This window comes from Bubalus kerabau, chromosome 6 (genome assembly GCF_029407905.1).
Source record: "Bubalus kerabau isolate K-KA32 ecotype Philippines breed swamp buffalo chromosome 6, PCC_UOA_SB_1v2, whole genome shotgun sequence".
NCBI lineage: Eukaryota > Metazoa > Chordata > Mammalia > Artiodactyla > Bovidae > Bubalus > Bubalus kerabau.
Genome location: NC_073629.1, coordinates 92,333,656 through 92,349,304, shown reverse-complemented (window position 1 = coordinate 92,349,304; position 15,649 = coordinate 92,333,656). Strand labels below are relative to the sequence as shown.

At 52.9% G+C, this 15,649-nt stretch overlaps 1 protein-coding gene across 2 annotated transcripts in view; it reads right to left on the bottom strand.

Annotated features, from left to right (window-relative positions):
• Positions 1-14,785, bottom strand: part of SSBP3 (single stranded DNA binding protein 3) — a 166,700-nt gene extending 151,915 nt beyond the window's left edge. The window contains exons 1-4 of one of the 2 annotated variants that reach the window (XM_055585790.1): positions 14,624-14,785; positions 13,551-13,623; positions 13,266-13,327; positions 10,415-10,499 (exon numbers count right to left, since the gene is read on the bottom strand). In XM_055585790.1, coding sequence (XP_055441765.1) covers positions 10,415-10,499; positions 13,266-13,327; positions 13,551-13,623; positions 14,624-14,679 — 276 coding nt within the window. In that variant the 5' untranslated portion in view covers positions 14,680-14,785. The remainder of the gene's footprint in view (positions 1-10,414; positions 10,500-13,265; positions 13,328-13,550; positions 13,624-14,623) is intronic. The other variant, XM_055585792.1, reaches the window with a different exon arrangement.
• Positions 14,786-15,649: the final 864 nt, after the last annotated feature.

Here is a 15,649-nt window from a genome sequence, read left to right as displayed (position 1 = left end):
CTCCAGTATTCCTGGGCTTCCCTTGCGGCTCAGCTGATAAAGAATCCGCCTGCAATGCGGGAGACCTGGGATTGATCCCTGGGTTGAGAAGATCCTCTGGAGAAGGGAAAGGCTACCCACTCCAGTATTCTGGCCTAGAGAACTCCACGGACTATACAGTCCATGGGACCACAAAGAGCTGGACACGAATGAGTGACTTTCACTCTCACATGGCTTCAAAAAAAAGAAAAACCTTGAGAGGCAGAAAAAAAGACAAGCCTCATTTCACATCATTTCTTATCACAAATAAACCAAGGCTCACAGAGGCCAAATGACTTAGCCAAGGCCACCTGAAAGAACCTGATCAGAAACTGATCCCTGGTTACCGAAGTCCAAATCCTGTGTGCTATCATGACACTGCTTTAGTCCCATCACCAACCAGCACGGGGCCAGGCATGCAGCAGGCATACAGGAATAATCGCCCACCAGCCAACTGCGACCCTCGGCCAGCGTGGCTAAAGCCACACTCTGTCCATTCCAAGAACTCATGAAGCTGAAGCCAGCATCCTGGGCTGGGGAGAGGTTTGCCACACCAGAGTCTGCTCTCCAAACAGCCTTTTGTGACTGGGAGAGAAGGATCAGAGGAAAGCCTCAGACAGGGGCCTCAGGGAGCAGCTGCGCTTCTTAAGGTCAGAGGACTGTAAAACAGAAGTGAAATGTCAGGCGATTCACCCAAATACACAAAGAACAGGGGACACAAAGCCCGCCTCGGAGCTGTGCAAACAGCTGTCACCGGGAGGGGACGGGGAATTTGGAAGGCTGGGCCAACCTGGGTCAGACAGGATGCCCTGAGACCTATTCTCCAGATTCTTGCTGCGACCAGAGCCTGAGCCCCGCAGATGTTCAGACAACACCCTCCACAGGGGGCCAGGGACCATCAGCCCCCCCCCCCACCTCAACCGCAGACAGGCAGGAGGAGCTGCCACTCGGCAGGGACAAGTGACAGACTTCAAGTAGGAATCACTGCTTATTCAGCACTCTGCAGGTATCTGCTGGTCACCTCTCACAGGCTCCAGGCACTAAGAACACAGCAGCAGATACCAAAGGCAGAGGTCCCCAGGAACCACCAGGCACCTCTCCTGGCAGGGAGAAGCAAGGCAGGCAATCAGTTTGCCCAGGGACCCTCGGAGGCGGGAATGACTCTCTTTATCACCCATCAGGACACTGAGGTCGGCCATCACTTGCCACTTGGCCAAAGTCACACAACCTACAGCACCCAAGGTTCAACTTTTCAAAGTTTAGACTGAGACTCACAATAAGGCAAATTTTACATGGAAAATCCAGGGCACCTGTTTATTTACAGGCATCCATAAACTGCTGAAAAAGAGAAGCTTCCTGAAACAATGCTTATGGTAACTCTTCGCGACATGGAGTTTCATTTTTTGTTTCAGTGTTTTGTTTTTCTGCACTGCTGCAGCGTGCAGGATCTTAGTTCCCCAACGAGGGATCAAGCCTGTTCCCCCTCTGCCCCCTGCAGCAGAAGCACGGAGTCTTAACCACCAGACTGCCAGGGAAGCTCCAGTGTCTTTTCTTTTAATTGCAGGTTCATGACCTACTAAGTTGATTTCACCAGGCACTAATGGGTCACGACTCACAGTTAACATTCACTACTTGTCCATCTCCATTAAAGTGCATATTTATTTAACACGCTTGATCCCTACGAAAGGGATAAACCCTTCTCTCTTCTCAAGGCCTGGAACCTAGCTCACCACCCTCAGGATTTACTCAAAACTGCCATAGGCCCCAAGAGCAGGGGCAGCAGAAAGGGGATGAAGATAAGGGCTCCTGGCCTCAGGAGCTTTCCATCTAAAATAGGGACCCCGTCACTCTATTTCCAGACAACAAATAGCAAATGAGTAAAACTCACAGAATTCCAGGGGGTGGGGGAGGTAAGTGTTCCCCTGGGGGTGGTCTTGGCAGGCTGGGGAAGGCAGCCACATTCCAGGCTGGCATCTGCTCTATGGCAGGGCTGGTTGGCAGGGGGGGCAAAAATCCCATCTCAGGTACCAAATAGAAAAACCAGGCCTGGATCAGAGCGGGCAGGGGAAGTTCCAGATAGGTCTAGCAAGGAAAGCAGCTACAAGAGGAAGAAACAGGCACTGACTACACATCCCAGGCCAGTGCTGGCCAGGAGCGTCGAGTCAGCAGTTCATCCACACAAGCAGCAGGGCTGGTCTGGAGGCTGCATGTGTGAACCCCCTCTCCCAGTCCCTTGTGGTTGCTTGAAGAAGGTGGATTCCAACCTAGGGACCCAGAGTGCTAATCAACCAACAGGTAGTTCGTGCATGCCAGGAGCACCCCTCTCACACGAGCGTCATCCTGCTGCTGCCTCCCTTTAGGCCATCGGAAAGCCAGAACTCGTGCCAGGCCTCAGTGAGATAATAAGAGTGACGGCACCAGGAGCTGCCTGGTCAGGGCCTGATGCTTCCACCGGCCACGGCCCAGGCTCAGTCCCGGCTGCGGGAACTGAGACCCCGGAAGCTGCATGGCATGGCCAAAATTTAAAAAAAGAATGACTGTACACGCTTGTGTGGCACTTACTCGGTGCCAGGCACTATACACATCATGTATGCGTGTGTGTGTGTTTAATGTGTGCGCATGCACAAGCTCATCCAATCCTCGGAACAACTTCATGAGGTAGGTACGACTTTATTAACCCCGTTTCACACTTGGGAAACTGAAGCACAGAGAGGTTAATTAAGGTGCCCAGGTTCACACCGCTTGGAAGTGCAGCAAGGCAGCACAGGGCAGAGCAAAGAGTCACGGAATCTGATACAGTTCACAGGTTTGAGTCCTACTGGTGACTTCAGGTGGGGCATCCTTCCTCTCTGGGCCTCAGGATACCTCCTTGTAAGATGGGACCCCCAGTCCTCCCACCTGCAACCCTCCTATCTACACACATCACATGAAGTATGCTTCCTGACCACCATACAGAAATGGGACCGTTTTCCTACTCCCACTACCAGTCCGGATGCTTTGCCTCTGCTCTCTCCAAAGGGCAAGTCTTTTTAAGCACTTATCGCATCCTGAGCAGCATGTCTCTTCCACTAGACACTGAGCACATCAGGCACTCAGTAATTGGACTGACTCAACACCTCAAAACTTGGCATGTGTCTTCTGCTCCTGGTCTGGGGGCCAGCTGACCAAGACCTCAGGCTCCTCCCAGGAAGTTGACAGAGATGGCAGTCCACGTGCCCAGAACTAGGTTCCGGTGGACCTACAAAGGCTGACACATGCCTTCCTCGCCTTCTCCCTAAGGCCCTTCGTAGGGACTCCTCACTCAATCCAAAAGTCAAGTGAGGCCCGAGGCTGGCCAGAGCAACATACATACCAAAGAGGACAAAGACTGCTGGGCTTTCGAGTCTGGTCACCCTCACAAGCATTTACAAGCAGGCCCCTTACAGCTGGGCGTCCCTGGTGGCTCAGCAGAAAAGACTGTCTGCAATGCAGGAGATGTGGGTTTGATCGCTGGGTGGGGTAGATCCCCTGGAGAAGGAAATGGCAACCCAATCCACTATTCTTGCCTGGAAAATCCCATGGACAGAGGAGCCTGGCAGACTACAGTCCATGGGGTTGCAAGAGTCGGACACGACTTAGCGACAAAACCACCACCAGCACCACCCCCGCAGTTAACCTTTTCTGGATGGTTTTCCATGCCTTTTCACAGCCACCCTCATGGCGGCCTGAGCAAGGATGACCCATGTACCCACCTCACAATCAAGAGAATGGACTTTGAAAAGTAAAGACCCCTCCAGCTAACAAGGCGTGTGAAACAAATTTCCATTCAGGTTTCTGTTCCTGTCAAGTTGCAAGCTTTTCCCATCTAACAACTCAGCAGCCACACACGGGAGTGGAACAAGACCGCTCTGTCCAACACAGATAAGGGGCACAGATGCCTCAGGGGACCATTTATCAGTGCCAGCCCATGCCAGGACCGCCTGTTCTGCCCCCGACAGGGGTGTTGGGGGAAGACAAGACACTGGTATTGAAGGGAGGGCTCCAAGACACACCAGAGGAGCCCGGGCACCAGAGGGCATCAGCGGGTAGTTTAAGCGTCCAGTTCACTAGCGTCAACTTGCTCTCCCAGAAAAATATGCTGCTATCACCATCGTATTAAAAGGTTCTGGGGGAAAACTTTAGGGCTTTAAAGAGAAAGGAAACTAACTCATCAAGCACTGGCCACTGAGAGACAACCATTTTACATATACAATCATACTGAACCCTCAAACGAACCCATCCAGGAATCACCATTTCCCCATTCTACAGATGGGGACACCAAGGCTTCAAAAGTCCGCCCTGCCAGGAAATGACAAAGTAGGAATGAGAACTCAGGTGTCCATCCCAGCCACCAGTCAGAACCCAAACCCTTCAAAATCCAGAGGATTCAGGGTCCAAGGTCGGGGAGCAGGGGGGCGGGGGCGGGGCGCAGGAATCCTAACACCGGAGAGAAACATTGCTAAAACTCATCTCAGCAAGACTACAGAAAACCCCATTACCCTGGCAAATCAAAAACAATCATTATTGTCTATTTGCTGTAAGCTTCCAGCAACATGTATTAAAGAAGTTTATGTGAATCGTCTAATGCAGTTGTGCCGTGGTCAGAATTATTACCAAGCTAAAAAAGATTAATTTTTCTAAATACTCTAAACCCTAGACACTATTTTAAAGGCTACAGCTAGTGTAACATTTCTGTTATCTTGGCTGACAGGCCCTCAAACACACACGCCTCCCCTTTGGCGCTCTGGCTTAAGCTCACGCTCACACACACACACACACACTCACCCACAGAGGTGGGAAGGTCGAGGGAAGGGGCAAGGCAGCTTTGGCCAGAGGTCCCTACTGGAGAACCCGCTTCCCTTGGAAAATCTAAATGGCCTAAGGGATGCAGCAGGGAGAGCTGGGTGTCTCCCAGCTCCCTTGGAGCGGTGGCTGGCACTCAGTTAACTCTTGGTCCAAGTCTGCAAAGGCTTAGCTAACAAAGATGGCATTATGCACAGACTGGAGCGCATGGCTGGTCTTGGAGTTCAAATGAAGTGACCACTGCCAAAAACTTTGTTTGGGTCCCCACCACTCCCCCCGCCCCACCTCCCGCCTTGAAATAAAGGGCAAGGATTTGCAATTTGGGGTCTTGCTGCCACTTGAAACCCATTAAGGTGGCCACACTGCCCGGATTCTGGCAAAAAGCATTCCAGTTACTCATTTAGTGTTTAATTAGCTACCGATGGAGGAGTCTGGCAGCCTCTGGGGTTAAGAGGAGCTGCAACAAACAGGGCGGGAGCCCGAAGAAAGGCCACAACACGGTCTGAGCTCCAAGCGGAGCAGGGAGAGAAACAACTGTGTGTATGTTTTGTTTTTATAATCTGCCACACAAGGGTGCCAAGGGTCAGAGCCAAACGCAAGGCCGTGAACTTGCCAGGACTTCTGGGCAGATAGCTAGGCTGGCTTATCGCGGGGGAGAGCACGCCCCCAGCTCCTCGGAGCTGCCCCTGCCACTACGCCACCCTCTCACGCCCCTGCTCCTAAAGGGTTCTGGCAGGCGTGGACACTCCTCGCCTGGCAGGAACCTCAGCTCAGCACATTCAAGGAGAGCCCTCTCAAATATCACTTTGCTATTTCAAACCCACCAAGGACACTGGACCCCTGCCACAGAGCCACAAATACCTTAGCTCCCGTCCACACCTAGGATTCTGGGGCGCTTTTTGACTTTAACCAACCCACCTGGAGAGACAGGCTCACAGCGGGGGGTGCAGGGTGTGGGGGTCAGCTGAGTCCTGCTGGGGTGTGCATAAGGGTAGGAGAGCCAGCTCCACCGAGGCTGACCTGAAAGGGGTCAAAAGTCTTCAGAAAAGGGAAACCGAGGCTCAATACCTGCCAAGGTCATGGACTCCATATCCACTCTGAACCCTACGTTCTTCATTGGGGATGATGGATGGGGCTTGGGACAGCAACCACGAGCCTACTGAAATCATGCACAAAGTCTCCTCTGTGGGGATACATGCGTTTTCTGGAAGGGAAGGCCATAGCTTTTCTCAGATTTTTCCTGCCAAGACAGCCACTGCAACATAACAAACTCCCTTCCCAGAGCCTGGGTCCCATCTCTGCCAGTGACTCTGCAATTCACCTCACAGGGGCTTTACTTTAATTCTCCCCTGAATTATTTCTTCAGTGACTATACACAGGCACGCTTTGGGTCAAATGCAAATACCTTCCCTCTGTTTTGTAGGAATTCTGTATCAAATGAAGGTTGTCAAAAGCTAGAAGGTAGAATCTGAAAAACTGGGAACTGGTCCCAGCTCTGCCACCTCCTGGCTGTATGCCCTGAGACAAGCCATCTCAACTCCAGGCCTCAGTTTCTTCATCTGTAAAGTGGGGGTCAGATTTAATAATAAAACCTGATCACCTGGCAGCTATGAAGTCAAACTACAACCATACAATGATAAAGAGTTATGTAAAGTAGACCAACCTGAGTGTCACTGCTCTCCAACACCTTCAACTCAGACAACACTGAGCTGGTGGGTGGGAGTGTCCACTCCAAGAAAGGCCAGGACCAGACAGACATTGGTGTCTAAGAGAACCCAAAGGCTTCATCAGCATCTGAGAACCTCTGCTCTGGCCAGAGGGGAACAGCAAAGAAACCGCAGGCTGGGTCCCTGCGAGACTCCTCCCGTGGCCTCAGGGCTCTGCTGACTTCAGGTAAACCAATATCTCAGAAAAGTCCATTCCAGGGACTGAACCCGCATCCCTCTGAGTTATGTGTGGTCAACGTCAGGGCACTCTGGCTTATACACAATGAGGCAAGCAAACTGAAGCTGCCAGGTGTGGAGGGGCGGAAACAGACTATGACTCAAATAAAAACTCACCAGTTCAAAGAAAATTTCAATCTCCTCTCCACTGAGTCACCTGGTTCATTCCCAGCCCTGTAGCCTGGCTTGGACCAGAGAGATGTACCTTTGAAGTCACCACACCCTAACCCACCACCAGGAAGCAGAGACCACCTGCCAGGAACACAGATTCACTTCCCTAGGAGAGCCAAGAGCAGGATCTTCCGCGATGAGGTCCTTCCCAGTCCCATGGGAGTCCCTTCTCACCCGCGCCCCACACATACTCACTACCTCTGAGGCCCAGGCAGGTACCTGAGCCTCACGGACAAACCATGAAAACCTCTGAATTTCCTTGGTTGAAAACAAGAAGGCCAGTTACCACACACTCTTATTTACTTTATCTTCTAAAAAGGATTTAAGATAACACACATTAACACATTAAAATCACCTAATTCAAGATGACCCACCAAAAACCAGTCATTGAAAGACCATCTTCCAATATTCTACCAGCTATTCCAAACCAGGTTACTCACTGACCCCAGATTACCAAAATACCCCAAAATGGGTGTTTTTTCTTACCCCCAGTTCCTTAATCCCTTCATCTATTTAGTATGCATGCCTACTATGTGCAAGGTATTGTGGGAGCTATAGAAATGAATAGTACTGTAGAAATAGGCTCTAGCATGGAAAAAATTAATAAGCTGTGGTTAGAAAGACAAACCTGAATGGGAAGTTGGCCGGAATAGGTGCAAATACATCTGCTGTGGACCTTTGGGGCCAAGTCTTGGCAGCATTAGGAACACAGCTTCTGGAGTCACTTATGACCTGTGTTTGGATCCTAACTGTTACAGCTATAATAACCATTCTGTGCCTCAGTTTCTTTATCTGCAAAACAGAGTTAACAACATGCCTTCTCTCCCAGGGCCACTGGCAGCTTGAAACGAGAGCTTGAACCTAGAGCACTCAGCACAGGGGGCCAGCATGTCGAAAGCCATCAACAAAGGCTTTGGACAGGTGGTTTGTACAGACACTGAGACAAAGAAGTGATCAGAGTGTGCATGCAGCAAACTACCACCGAAGACCTCCACAAAGAAGCTAAAAAGTGATATGATGGATAAGAGAGGCACTCACTCCAGCTAAGAGGAAGGGAGCCCAGGAAGAGTTTACAGCAGTAACTCTAGCTGGAAGGAGTTATGGCAAAGAAGATGGTAGCTGCGGGACTGGAGAGACCACATGAAGATCTGAGAAGGACACAGAAAAGAGGGAGGGTTCCTTTTCATCAGTTTCTTAAATATTTTTTAAAATTCCCATTGCTTCTCTGCCATCTCTGCAACTCAATGCCCACCCTCCCTTAACTCTTTCACAATAAAGATGGTCCGTCCGTTCCCATTCATCACTCCAGCCCTCCTCTCACATGACCTGACTCTCAGGTCACATCACACCAAGTGGATCCCAATCCAGAAGAAAGGATCCCAAGATCTGTGAATGCTGGGCCTCAACCCCTGTGACTTTAGTTCTTGCTAGCATTTTCTAAAGGTCTACACCAACTTCAGCAATCTCTACACAATTCTGCTGCCCTCCCTCAACAAATTACCCATGCAAACTTTCACTGCCACCATACAGTTTTAAGACAGCAGACAAACCACAAACTGCTAAAGGATCTTACGTTATTTACTAGGGAGCTAAACTTAGTTAAAAATCACTAACTTCTCTAAAAGACAGCACAGACATCCTACATCAAGAGAGTAACTTGAAATAGGAATCTCCACCAATCCCTACTCTAAGATGGAACCATCTGCATAGCAGTTAAATACAGGCCACAGAGAAACTGGCTGTCCAAAGGTTTAAACACACACCACACACACACACACACGATTTTTACTAAGTAGAAAGGTCAAATTCCCCAAGTATTTTTATATGGCTAATGTAACTCTTGGCCTCCGCCCCCATCCTCCAGCCTCCAGCTCAGGAAACCCTATGATCACCACCACCAATTTTCCCAGAAGAACCACATCACAAGTGAACCAGCCCTCTCACCTTTTATTACTAAAGGTTCACCAGGCCATAAGTACCATTTGCCAGCTTCTCTCCTTCAGCCCTGAGGAGGGCACAAGAACTGGTCAATCTCCTCAACATCCCACACCCAGGAGTATTAACTTCACAGTCAGCAAAATTTCATCACATTGAATATTCTCAAAATCAGGGAGCCTCCAGCGGCGTCTCTAAGTCCTCATACTACACGGAGACATTTTCACCACAAAGATACTCAGGGCATGGGACTTAACCACTTGTGAAACTCAACCAAACGGGTTCTGGCCTCCCAGGCCAGTTTCAAACTGCACGCAGGGAATGAACATGGCCTGGCCAAGTGGGTGGTCCCTGATGACATTCAAAAAACCAACTTCTGTGTCCTGGAGCTCAAGGGATCATTCCTCCCCACCTCAAGCACAAGTGGAAAATCAAATAACCCACCTCTTGAGTGCACATGTGTGCACACACATTAGACACACACACACACACACAAACACTTAACTTTCTACAAGACCAACAAGAAGCAAAGGAGGCTGGGAAGATCTTCAGACCCTTCCCCTTCCATCCCACCCACCTCCAGAAGATCCTAACCTGCTTCACCTCAAACAGTCGAAAATCTGACTCCACCCCAATTGGAGTCCAATTTTTTTTAAGGGGGGGCTCAGTGGGAAATGGACAGGCAGTAGATCTCTCTCTTATATGCATAACTCTTAAGAAACTTACCCAGGGAGAGGGATTGATAGAGTAGAAAGCACTATACAATGTGATCAAATTTTCTTCACGAGAACATTTTGAACACAGTATTACGCACCGGCCAAGGACCTCAAAGTATATGTCTTGGTGGACACAACACAAGGCCCCCACTCACACACACACAACGTGCACACACTGCTGCTGCTAAGTTGTGTTCAACTCTGTGCGACCCCATAGACAGCAGCCCACCAGGTTCCCCCATCCCTGGGATTCTCTGGGCAAGAACACTGGAGTGGGTTGCATTGCATCTCTGAATGTACACACACACACACACCACTCCCCCAAAAACATAATCTGAAAGATCACTCTGTGGAAAGTAACCTAAGAATCTATTTCACCAAAATCTCACTCAAAACACACCTTCTACTCCAAAACACAAGTTTCATATCTGCTTTTTATTTTTCTTGACTGTGGTCAACTTTTTCACAAACCCGCACCAAAGAGGGTTGGTCACCCCCATCCCCCAGCAGACTGCTCAATCAGAACATAAACCACACAGGGCTGAGCCCTGCACAAGGCCATTTAATGCTCCAGATAGGTGTCTATGCTCTTTTGCATAATTACAACATTATGAAATACCGTTTACCAAGTTAGACAGCTGCTGGAGGAGGGTACGGGGCGAGGGCAGCAGGGAGGTGGGCAGGACAGAAAGAAAGGCAAGGAGAAAACAAAGACCACTGCCAACCGGCTGTGTATTTGCTTTTGGTACTAAAGAAGTTCAAGCTATCCAACCCTGTAATTATTGCCAGGATTAAAAATTTGTTACTCACGTAATCATGAAAGGCTTTTGCTTCACTTGAATGTTCACAAGTGTCTCGCCTTTCAGGAGCTGCACAGTAAAGGTCCCAAAATACGCTGCAAGTCGAAAAATAAAATAAGATCAAGTTACTAATTATTACTTGGGTGCCCAATGGCAAGTGTTCAATGCATGGTACTAACAGCACCAGGTCTCCCCAAGGCTCAGTCCCACCTTTTCAGCCTTCATTGGGCAAACTCAGTCTACAAAACAAAATGGACCCAACCTCTTCTGACAGCCTGGCATTTGTAGTAAGAGCAATAGTTCTCACCCTTCAGGCACCTACTATGTGCATGCCCATGACACTGCTTGTAACCCCCAAGAGCTGTAAAGTGGGTGATTTTATTCCCACTTTATACACAGGGCAACAAAGGCTCAAGCCCATTAGTGCAACACACCCACGGATGCCCAGGGAGGACAGGGAGGGATCCGGATGAAAATCCATGCCCGTCTCATCTGTGCTCCTATTAACACCCCCACCTCCACCCAAAATGGCTGCATTTCATTAAAAGATTAAATTGTCAAAGTCACGACTATGATTCATATACACAGAAGCCTGGGTGACTCTGGGAATAAAAAGAACCTCCAGGTTCTTAACCCAGAGCCCATACCCTGGAGGCGTTTGGTGTGGTGTAAGGATTCTACCTGTAGGAGTGGGTGGTGGGTCTTCTGAGCTTGTTTTCTGAGAGGAGTTGTGTGGTTGGGGCTGGCCGGTCTGGCCACCACGGACCCCTGCCAGCTCACCGGCACTCTCACCTAGGCCCTCCCCCAAGGCATTCCTATATAAAAACCATTGTTCCCCTGCACATCAAAGAACACAAATCCATCACCCAAAGGTGAGGTTATGGATGACCAAGTATCTTGTTTTTCCACATTGATATAAAGCCCACCCCCCACCCCAGACAGCCACTTGTCCAGCAAAAGCAGGGTTGGGGGGAGATTTCCCTGCCTAACTCCCCTCTGTGATTTCTGTATGGTCACCCCAACGCTTTGCATTATGTGAAAACAGACAGACAAATCCTTTGTCAACCAATAAAACCCTATACAAACATGAGGTCGTCAGTGGTATCAACAAGCAGCCTTAGAAACCCTCCCAGGTCAAGAGCCCGAGGCCCAGGGATGGGAACCCGCTTGAAGGGTAAAGTGTGCACCAGAGCAGAGGTCTGACTCCGGGACCAGCGCTCCTGTCGTCATCACAAACAGCCAGCCCAGAAGAAACCATCTCAACTGCCAGTTTTGTCTGTCAGCGGACAAGCATCTCACTCCAGGTGCGCGAGGAACGCAGCCTGGCCCTCTTCAGATCCGCTCCACCGCTTCCTCCCACTCCAAAGGCCGCGGTCATCTGCTCGGTGTCAAATCACAGAGTCCCCGCTGCCGGAGCCCTGCACGACACACTCTACTTCCCAGGGCAGAGATAAGGCTGGAGAAGTTGTGTATGTGTGTGGGGTGGGGGTGGGGGGGGCTGAGGGGGGGAGGCAGTGATTAAGCACAGAACAGGATAATCGGGAACTTTTACTAACTGCAGAGGGAGGACATTCTACTCCTACTAACAGCAGAACATTCCTTTCTGTGCTTTGAGGCTGCACACATTTGATTAACTTCCTCTACATGCTACATTTCTAACACGACAAACTCCCTGGCCCCTTCTGAGTAATTTTTATTCATAAGCCTAAGTTTCTGTAAAGTCCGTGGTGGCCGGACCGGCCAGTCCCAACCACACAACTCCTCTCGGAAAACAAAAGCACAGAAGACCGGCCACCTACTCCTACAGGTAGAATCCTTACACCATACCAAACGCCTCCAACTCTGCAGTTGCGAGGTTGGCAGAAGTAATTAAAAACTCATCTTCTCTGCAGCAAGTTAGAACAGACACTTCATCCCCCTGCATCTCAAAGACACTTGAAACAGTAACCCGAGCTGGCGGTCAGGTAAATGTGCTAAGATCCCAAGATGGGGCACTGAACTCCAGCAAAATATCAAAAGCCACTCTGCTCTCTTTTCCTTTTGAAAAAGATGTCAAAGACTCCACGAATCGGTCCCACAAAACACCCAAGTCTTACACTCAAAGCAACTGCTCCAGCTAAACCTAAGCCTCCCTCCTGGGGGACTGCAAACCAGGAGCAGATCTCTGGTGGTCCCAGGCAGGCAGACCCAGGGGCCTGGGAGAGGGTCACAGAAACAGCCCCCAACTACCAAGGACAGGCATTTGCCAGGTCGCAATAAAATGAAACCTGGAGGTTTTAGGGCTATTTAGAGGGGTGGGGGTTTGGGGGCGGGAACATTCAGTCAGTCTGAATCAGTATCTTTAAAGGAAGTGGCAGCCTCGTCTTGCTCTTTCTCAGGGTGCCTGGAAAAGGTCCCCAGGGATCTTTCTCTCAAAGTTTCGAGCTTATAGGACAAAAAGGAAGGGACAGGCCAGTTGTAAAACAGACCTGGTATCCCCGCCACGGGTCCTGCCCCACCCCCACTCCCTCTAATTAAAGCAGCATGCAGAATTGACAAAAATCCTTCCAGGTTTTTTCCAAGTCCATGCTTACTGCTTCAGAGTGAGATGTAAAAGTAAGGCAGTTCTATTGCAACACTAGGCATGATTAGTAGGTTCTCACCAGTGGGAAAAGAGGAGGCAGAAACTTTAGGCATCGACCTCTTCTGCCCTTTCCCTTCCTTGCCAGTCCTGGTCTGAGGGCCCAGAGGCGTCCTGCTCTCTACAATGCTGAGGACTAAAGCACAGGGAGCCTGTTCCAGACCCCCCTGGTCTTTGTTCACTTGGACCCCGGGGGGCTCAGAAGAAAACAAACACACACACAAAACTACCACAAACTTACCACCACCACGAGTGCAAAAACCCAGGCGGTTCTCCCAACGTGATGTTTTTTTCCCATCGAATCTAGAATAGAGGGAACAGAGACAGCTCAGGGCAGCAGAAGGAAGGGGTGGGCTGGGGGCTTCCCGGAGCCAAAAGGCTGTGAAGACCAACTAACAATAAATGCCAAAAGGTGATAAAAATTCAAAATGGTGGCCACAGTGGCTGCTCCAGAAAACAAAGGCTTTAAGAACGATGGGGAGGAGGGGGTGTCAAGAAACTGGATGATTGGGGGAGTTCCACTCACCTCCGATAAGAAGGTCTGTGCAGATTTCTGTGCTCCTACATGCAGTAAATATTCGTAGACATATAAAGCTAACCTGGAAAGTGGGCAGGGGGCACAGAGAGAGAGGGAAGGCGTCAGATCACACTGGGTGCTCGCTCCTGGACCGTGCCAGCCGGCTTCCAACCCTGTCCGTGCTGTCCCATTGTGGCCCCGACCAGAGGTGAGCAGCTAGCTCGGTCCTGCCTGGGGCCAAGGGTGCGAGCAGTTAGGGGGTGGGTACCAGGAGACGCGTTTACTTTAAGCCGCGGGGGCTGCAGAGCAGCCCCCGAACTTGAACTTCCAAGTAGCGTCGGGACCAAACCCACCTAGGTCTCTCAAACTCGCAAACCGCCCGACCCCAGAGCCTCGCTTCTTTTCCCGACCTACTCCTTGCCACCGACTCACCCTCTCCCCAGTTTTGAGGGTCCGGGGAGACTCAGTCCTGGACTCTGGGGTGCTCCGCGCCCTCTGGCGAGGGCACCAAAGGGCCGCCCTCACCACCTCCCCCAAAAACAACTGTCCCCCAAGCTAGGGCCAAGCCGGCGCCGCCGTCCCTGCCCAGCCCGGCGCCCCGGAGGGCGCGGGGCCGGCGGTGAGGCCGAGGGCAGGGAAGGCAGAGCACTCCCGGCTGAACAAAGCCCCCGGCACGCACTCCTCAAGCCGCGGGCGGACAAAAGGAGCCTTCGGGGCTGCAGAAGCCACGCGCCCCCTGCTCGCGCCCGGTGGGCAAAGTGCGGTCACCACCGCGAGCTCCCCGGCCGGGGCGGATGCCCCGGCCGGCTCGCAGGACCTCGCCCACCCCTCTCTGCGGGCCCCCGCGCCCGGCACGCCCCGGGGCCACCAAGTGTCCCCTCCCCGGCGGCGCCCCCCGACGCCCCAACCTCAGCCGGCTCCCAACAATGGGCTCTCCCACGCCGCCCGCCGCGGCCTCGGGAAGGGGCCAGGCTGGCGGCGCCGGGGCCCGGAGCGCAGCAGCCCCCGCCCGCCCACCTGCCTCCCACCACCCGCCCGCAGCCCGGCGGCAGCGCGGCCGCCACTTGGAAAATAGGGCTTACTTTTCCCGAGCCTGCCCGTCCGAGGGCACCGCCGAGCCTTTGCCTTTGGCAAACATGGTTTGCAGAGAAGAGGACGCCGAGCCTCCTCACCGCCGCCGCCGCCGCTACCGCTCCGGCTGCTCCCGAGCTGCCCCCTCGCTCCCGGCCCCCTCCCAGGCGCTCGCTCGCACACTCGCTCGCGCTCTCCTCGCCGCGCTCCCCTCCCTCCCCCCCAGGCGCTGGCTCCGCGCTCTTTCCAGCTGTCAAAGCGTCAGCCCCGGCCGCGGCCCCATTGCCCTGGAACTCCTCCCGCGCCGGCTCGGCCTGGAGTGCCGGTGCCGCCGCCGCCGCCGCTCGCCCGCCGGCCCGGCTGCCCGCTGGCTCGCTCGCGCGCCCGCCCGCCCGGCTCCGCCTGCGCCGCCCTCTGCGCCTCCTGCACCGCTGCCGCCGCCGCCGCCGCTGCCGCTGGTCTACTTGGAGCTCAACCGAACGTGGCTACCCCGGCGAGGGATCGAGGCGGGCGTCAACGTCCCGCGATTGATTGGCGCCTCGGCCAATCTGCGCGCGGAGGCGGGCCCAGGGCGGCCCGGGAGGGACGCCCTGTCAGCGCTCGGCCGCGGCAGTCCCCGCTGAGGCCGCCACCGAGGAGCCGCTGTCCCTGCTCCTGCGGGCGAACTGGGGGTGTCCGGGGGCGCGAGCCTCTGTTTTCTCTAGATGTAGGGAGAGGACGCGAATCGAGACGGGGGAGCTCTAGTCTCCTGGCACCCGCGAAGAGGGGGTCCGACCCGCGGTCTCCGCGGCGTGGACCGCTGGGGAGCGGGTGGGGGGCGGGGGGCGCTGCGGCATAGTCGGAGGGGAGGGGGCGCGGACCCCTGAGCCGAGCACCGCCGGCTCCCTCCCGCCACGTTTCTCTCCCTTATCTGCCCCTCACCTCCCCCTGCCTCAGCCCGCGCCAGCCCAGCCCTGATCTCCCCCTCCCCCTCGCCTGCCCTTCCCGTGGGCTCCGACCCCTACCCCCTCCCCAGACTCCCACTCGCCCCCACCCTT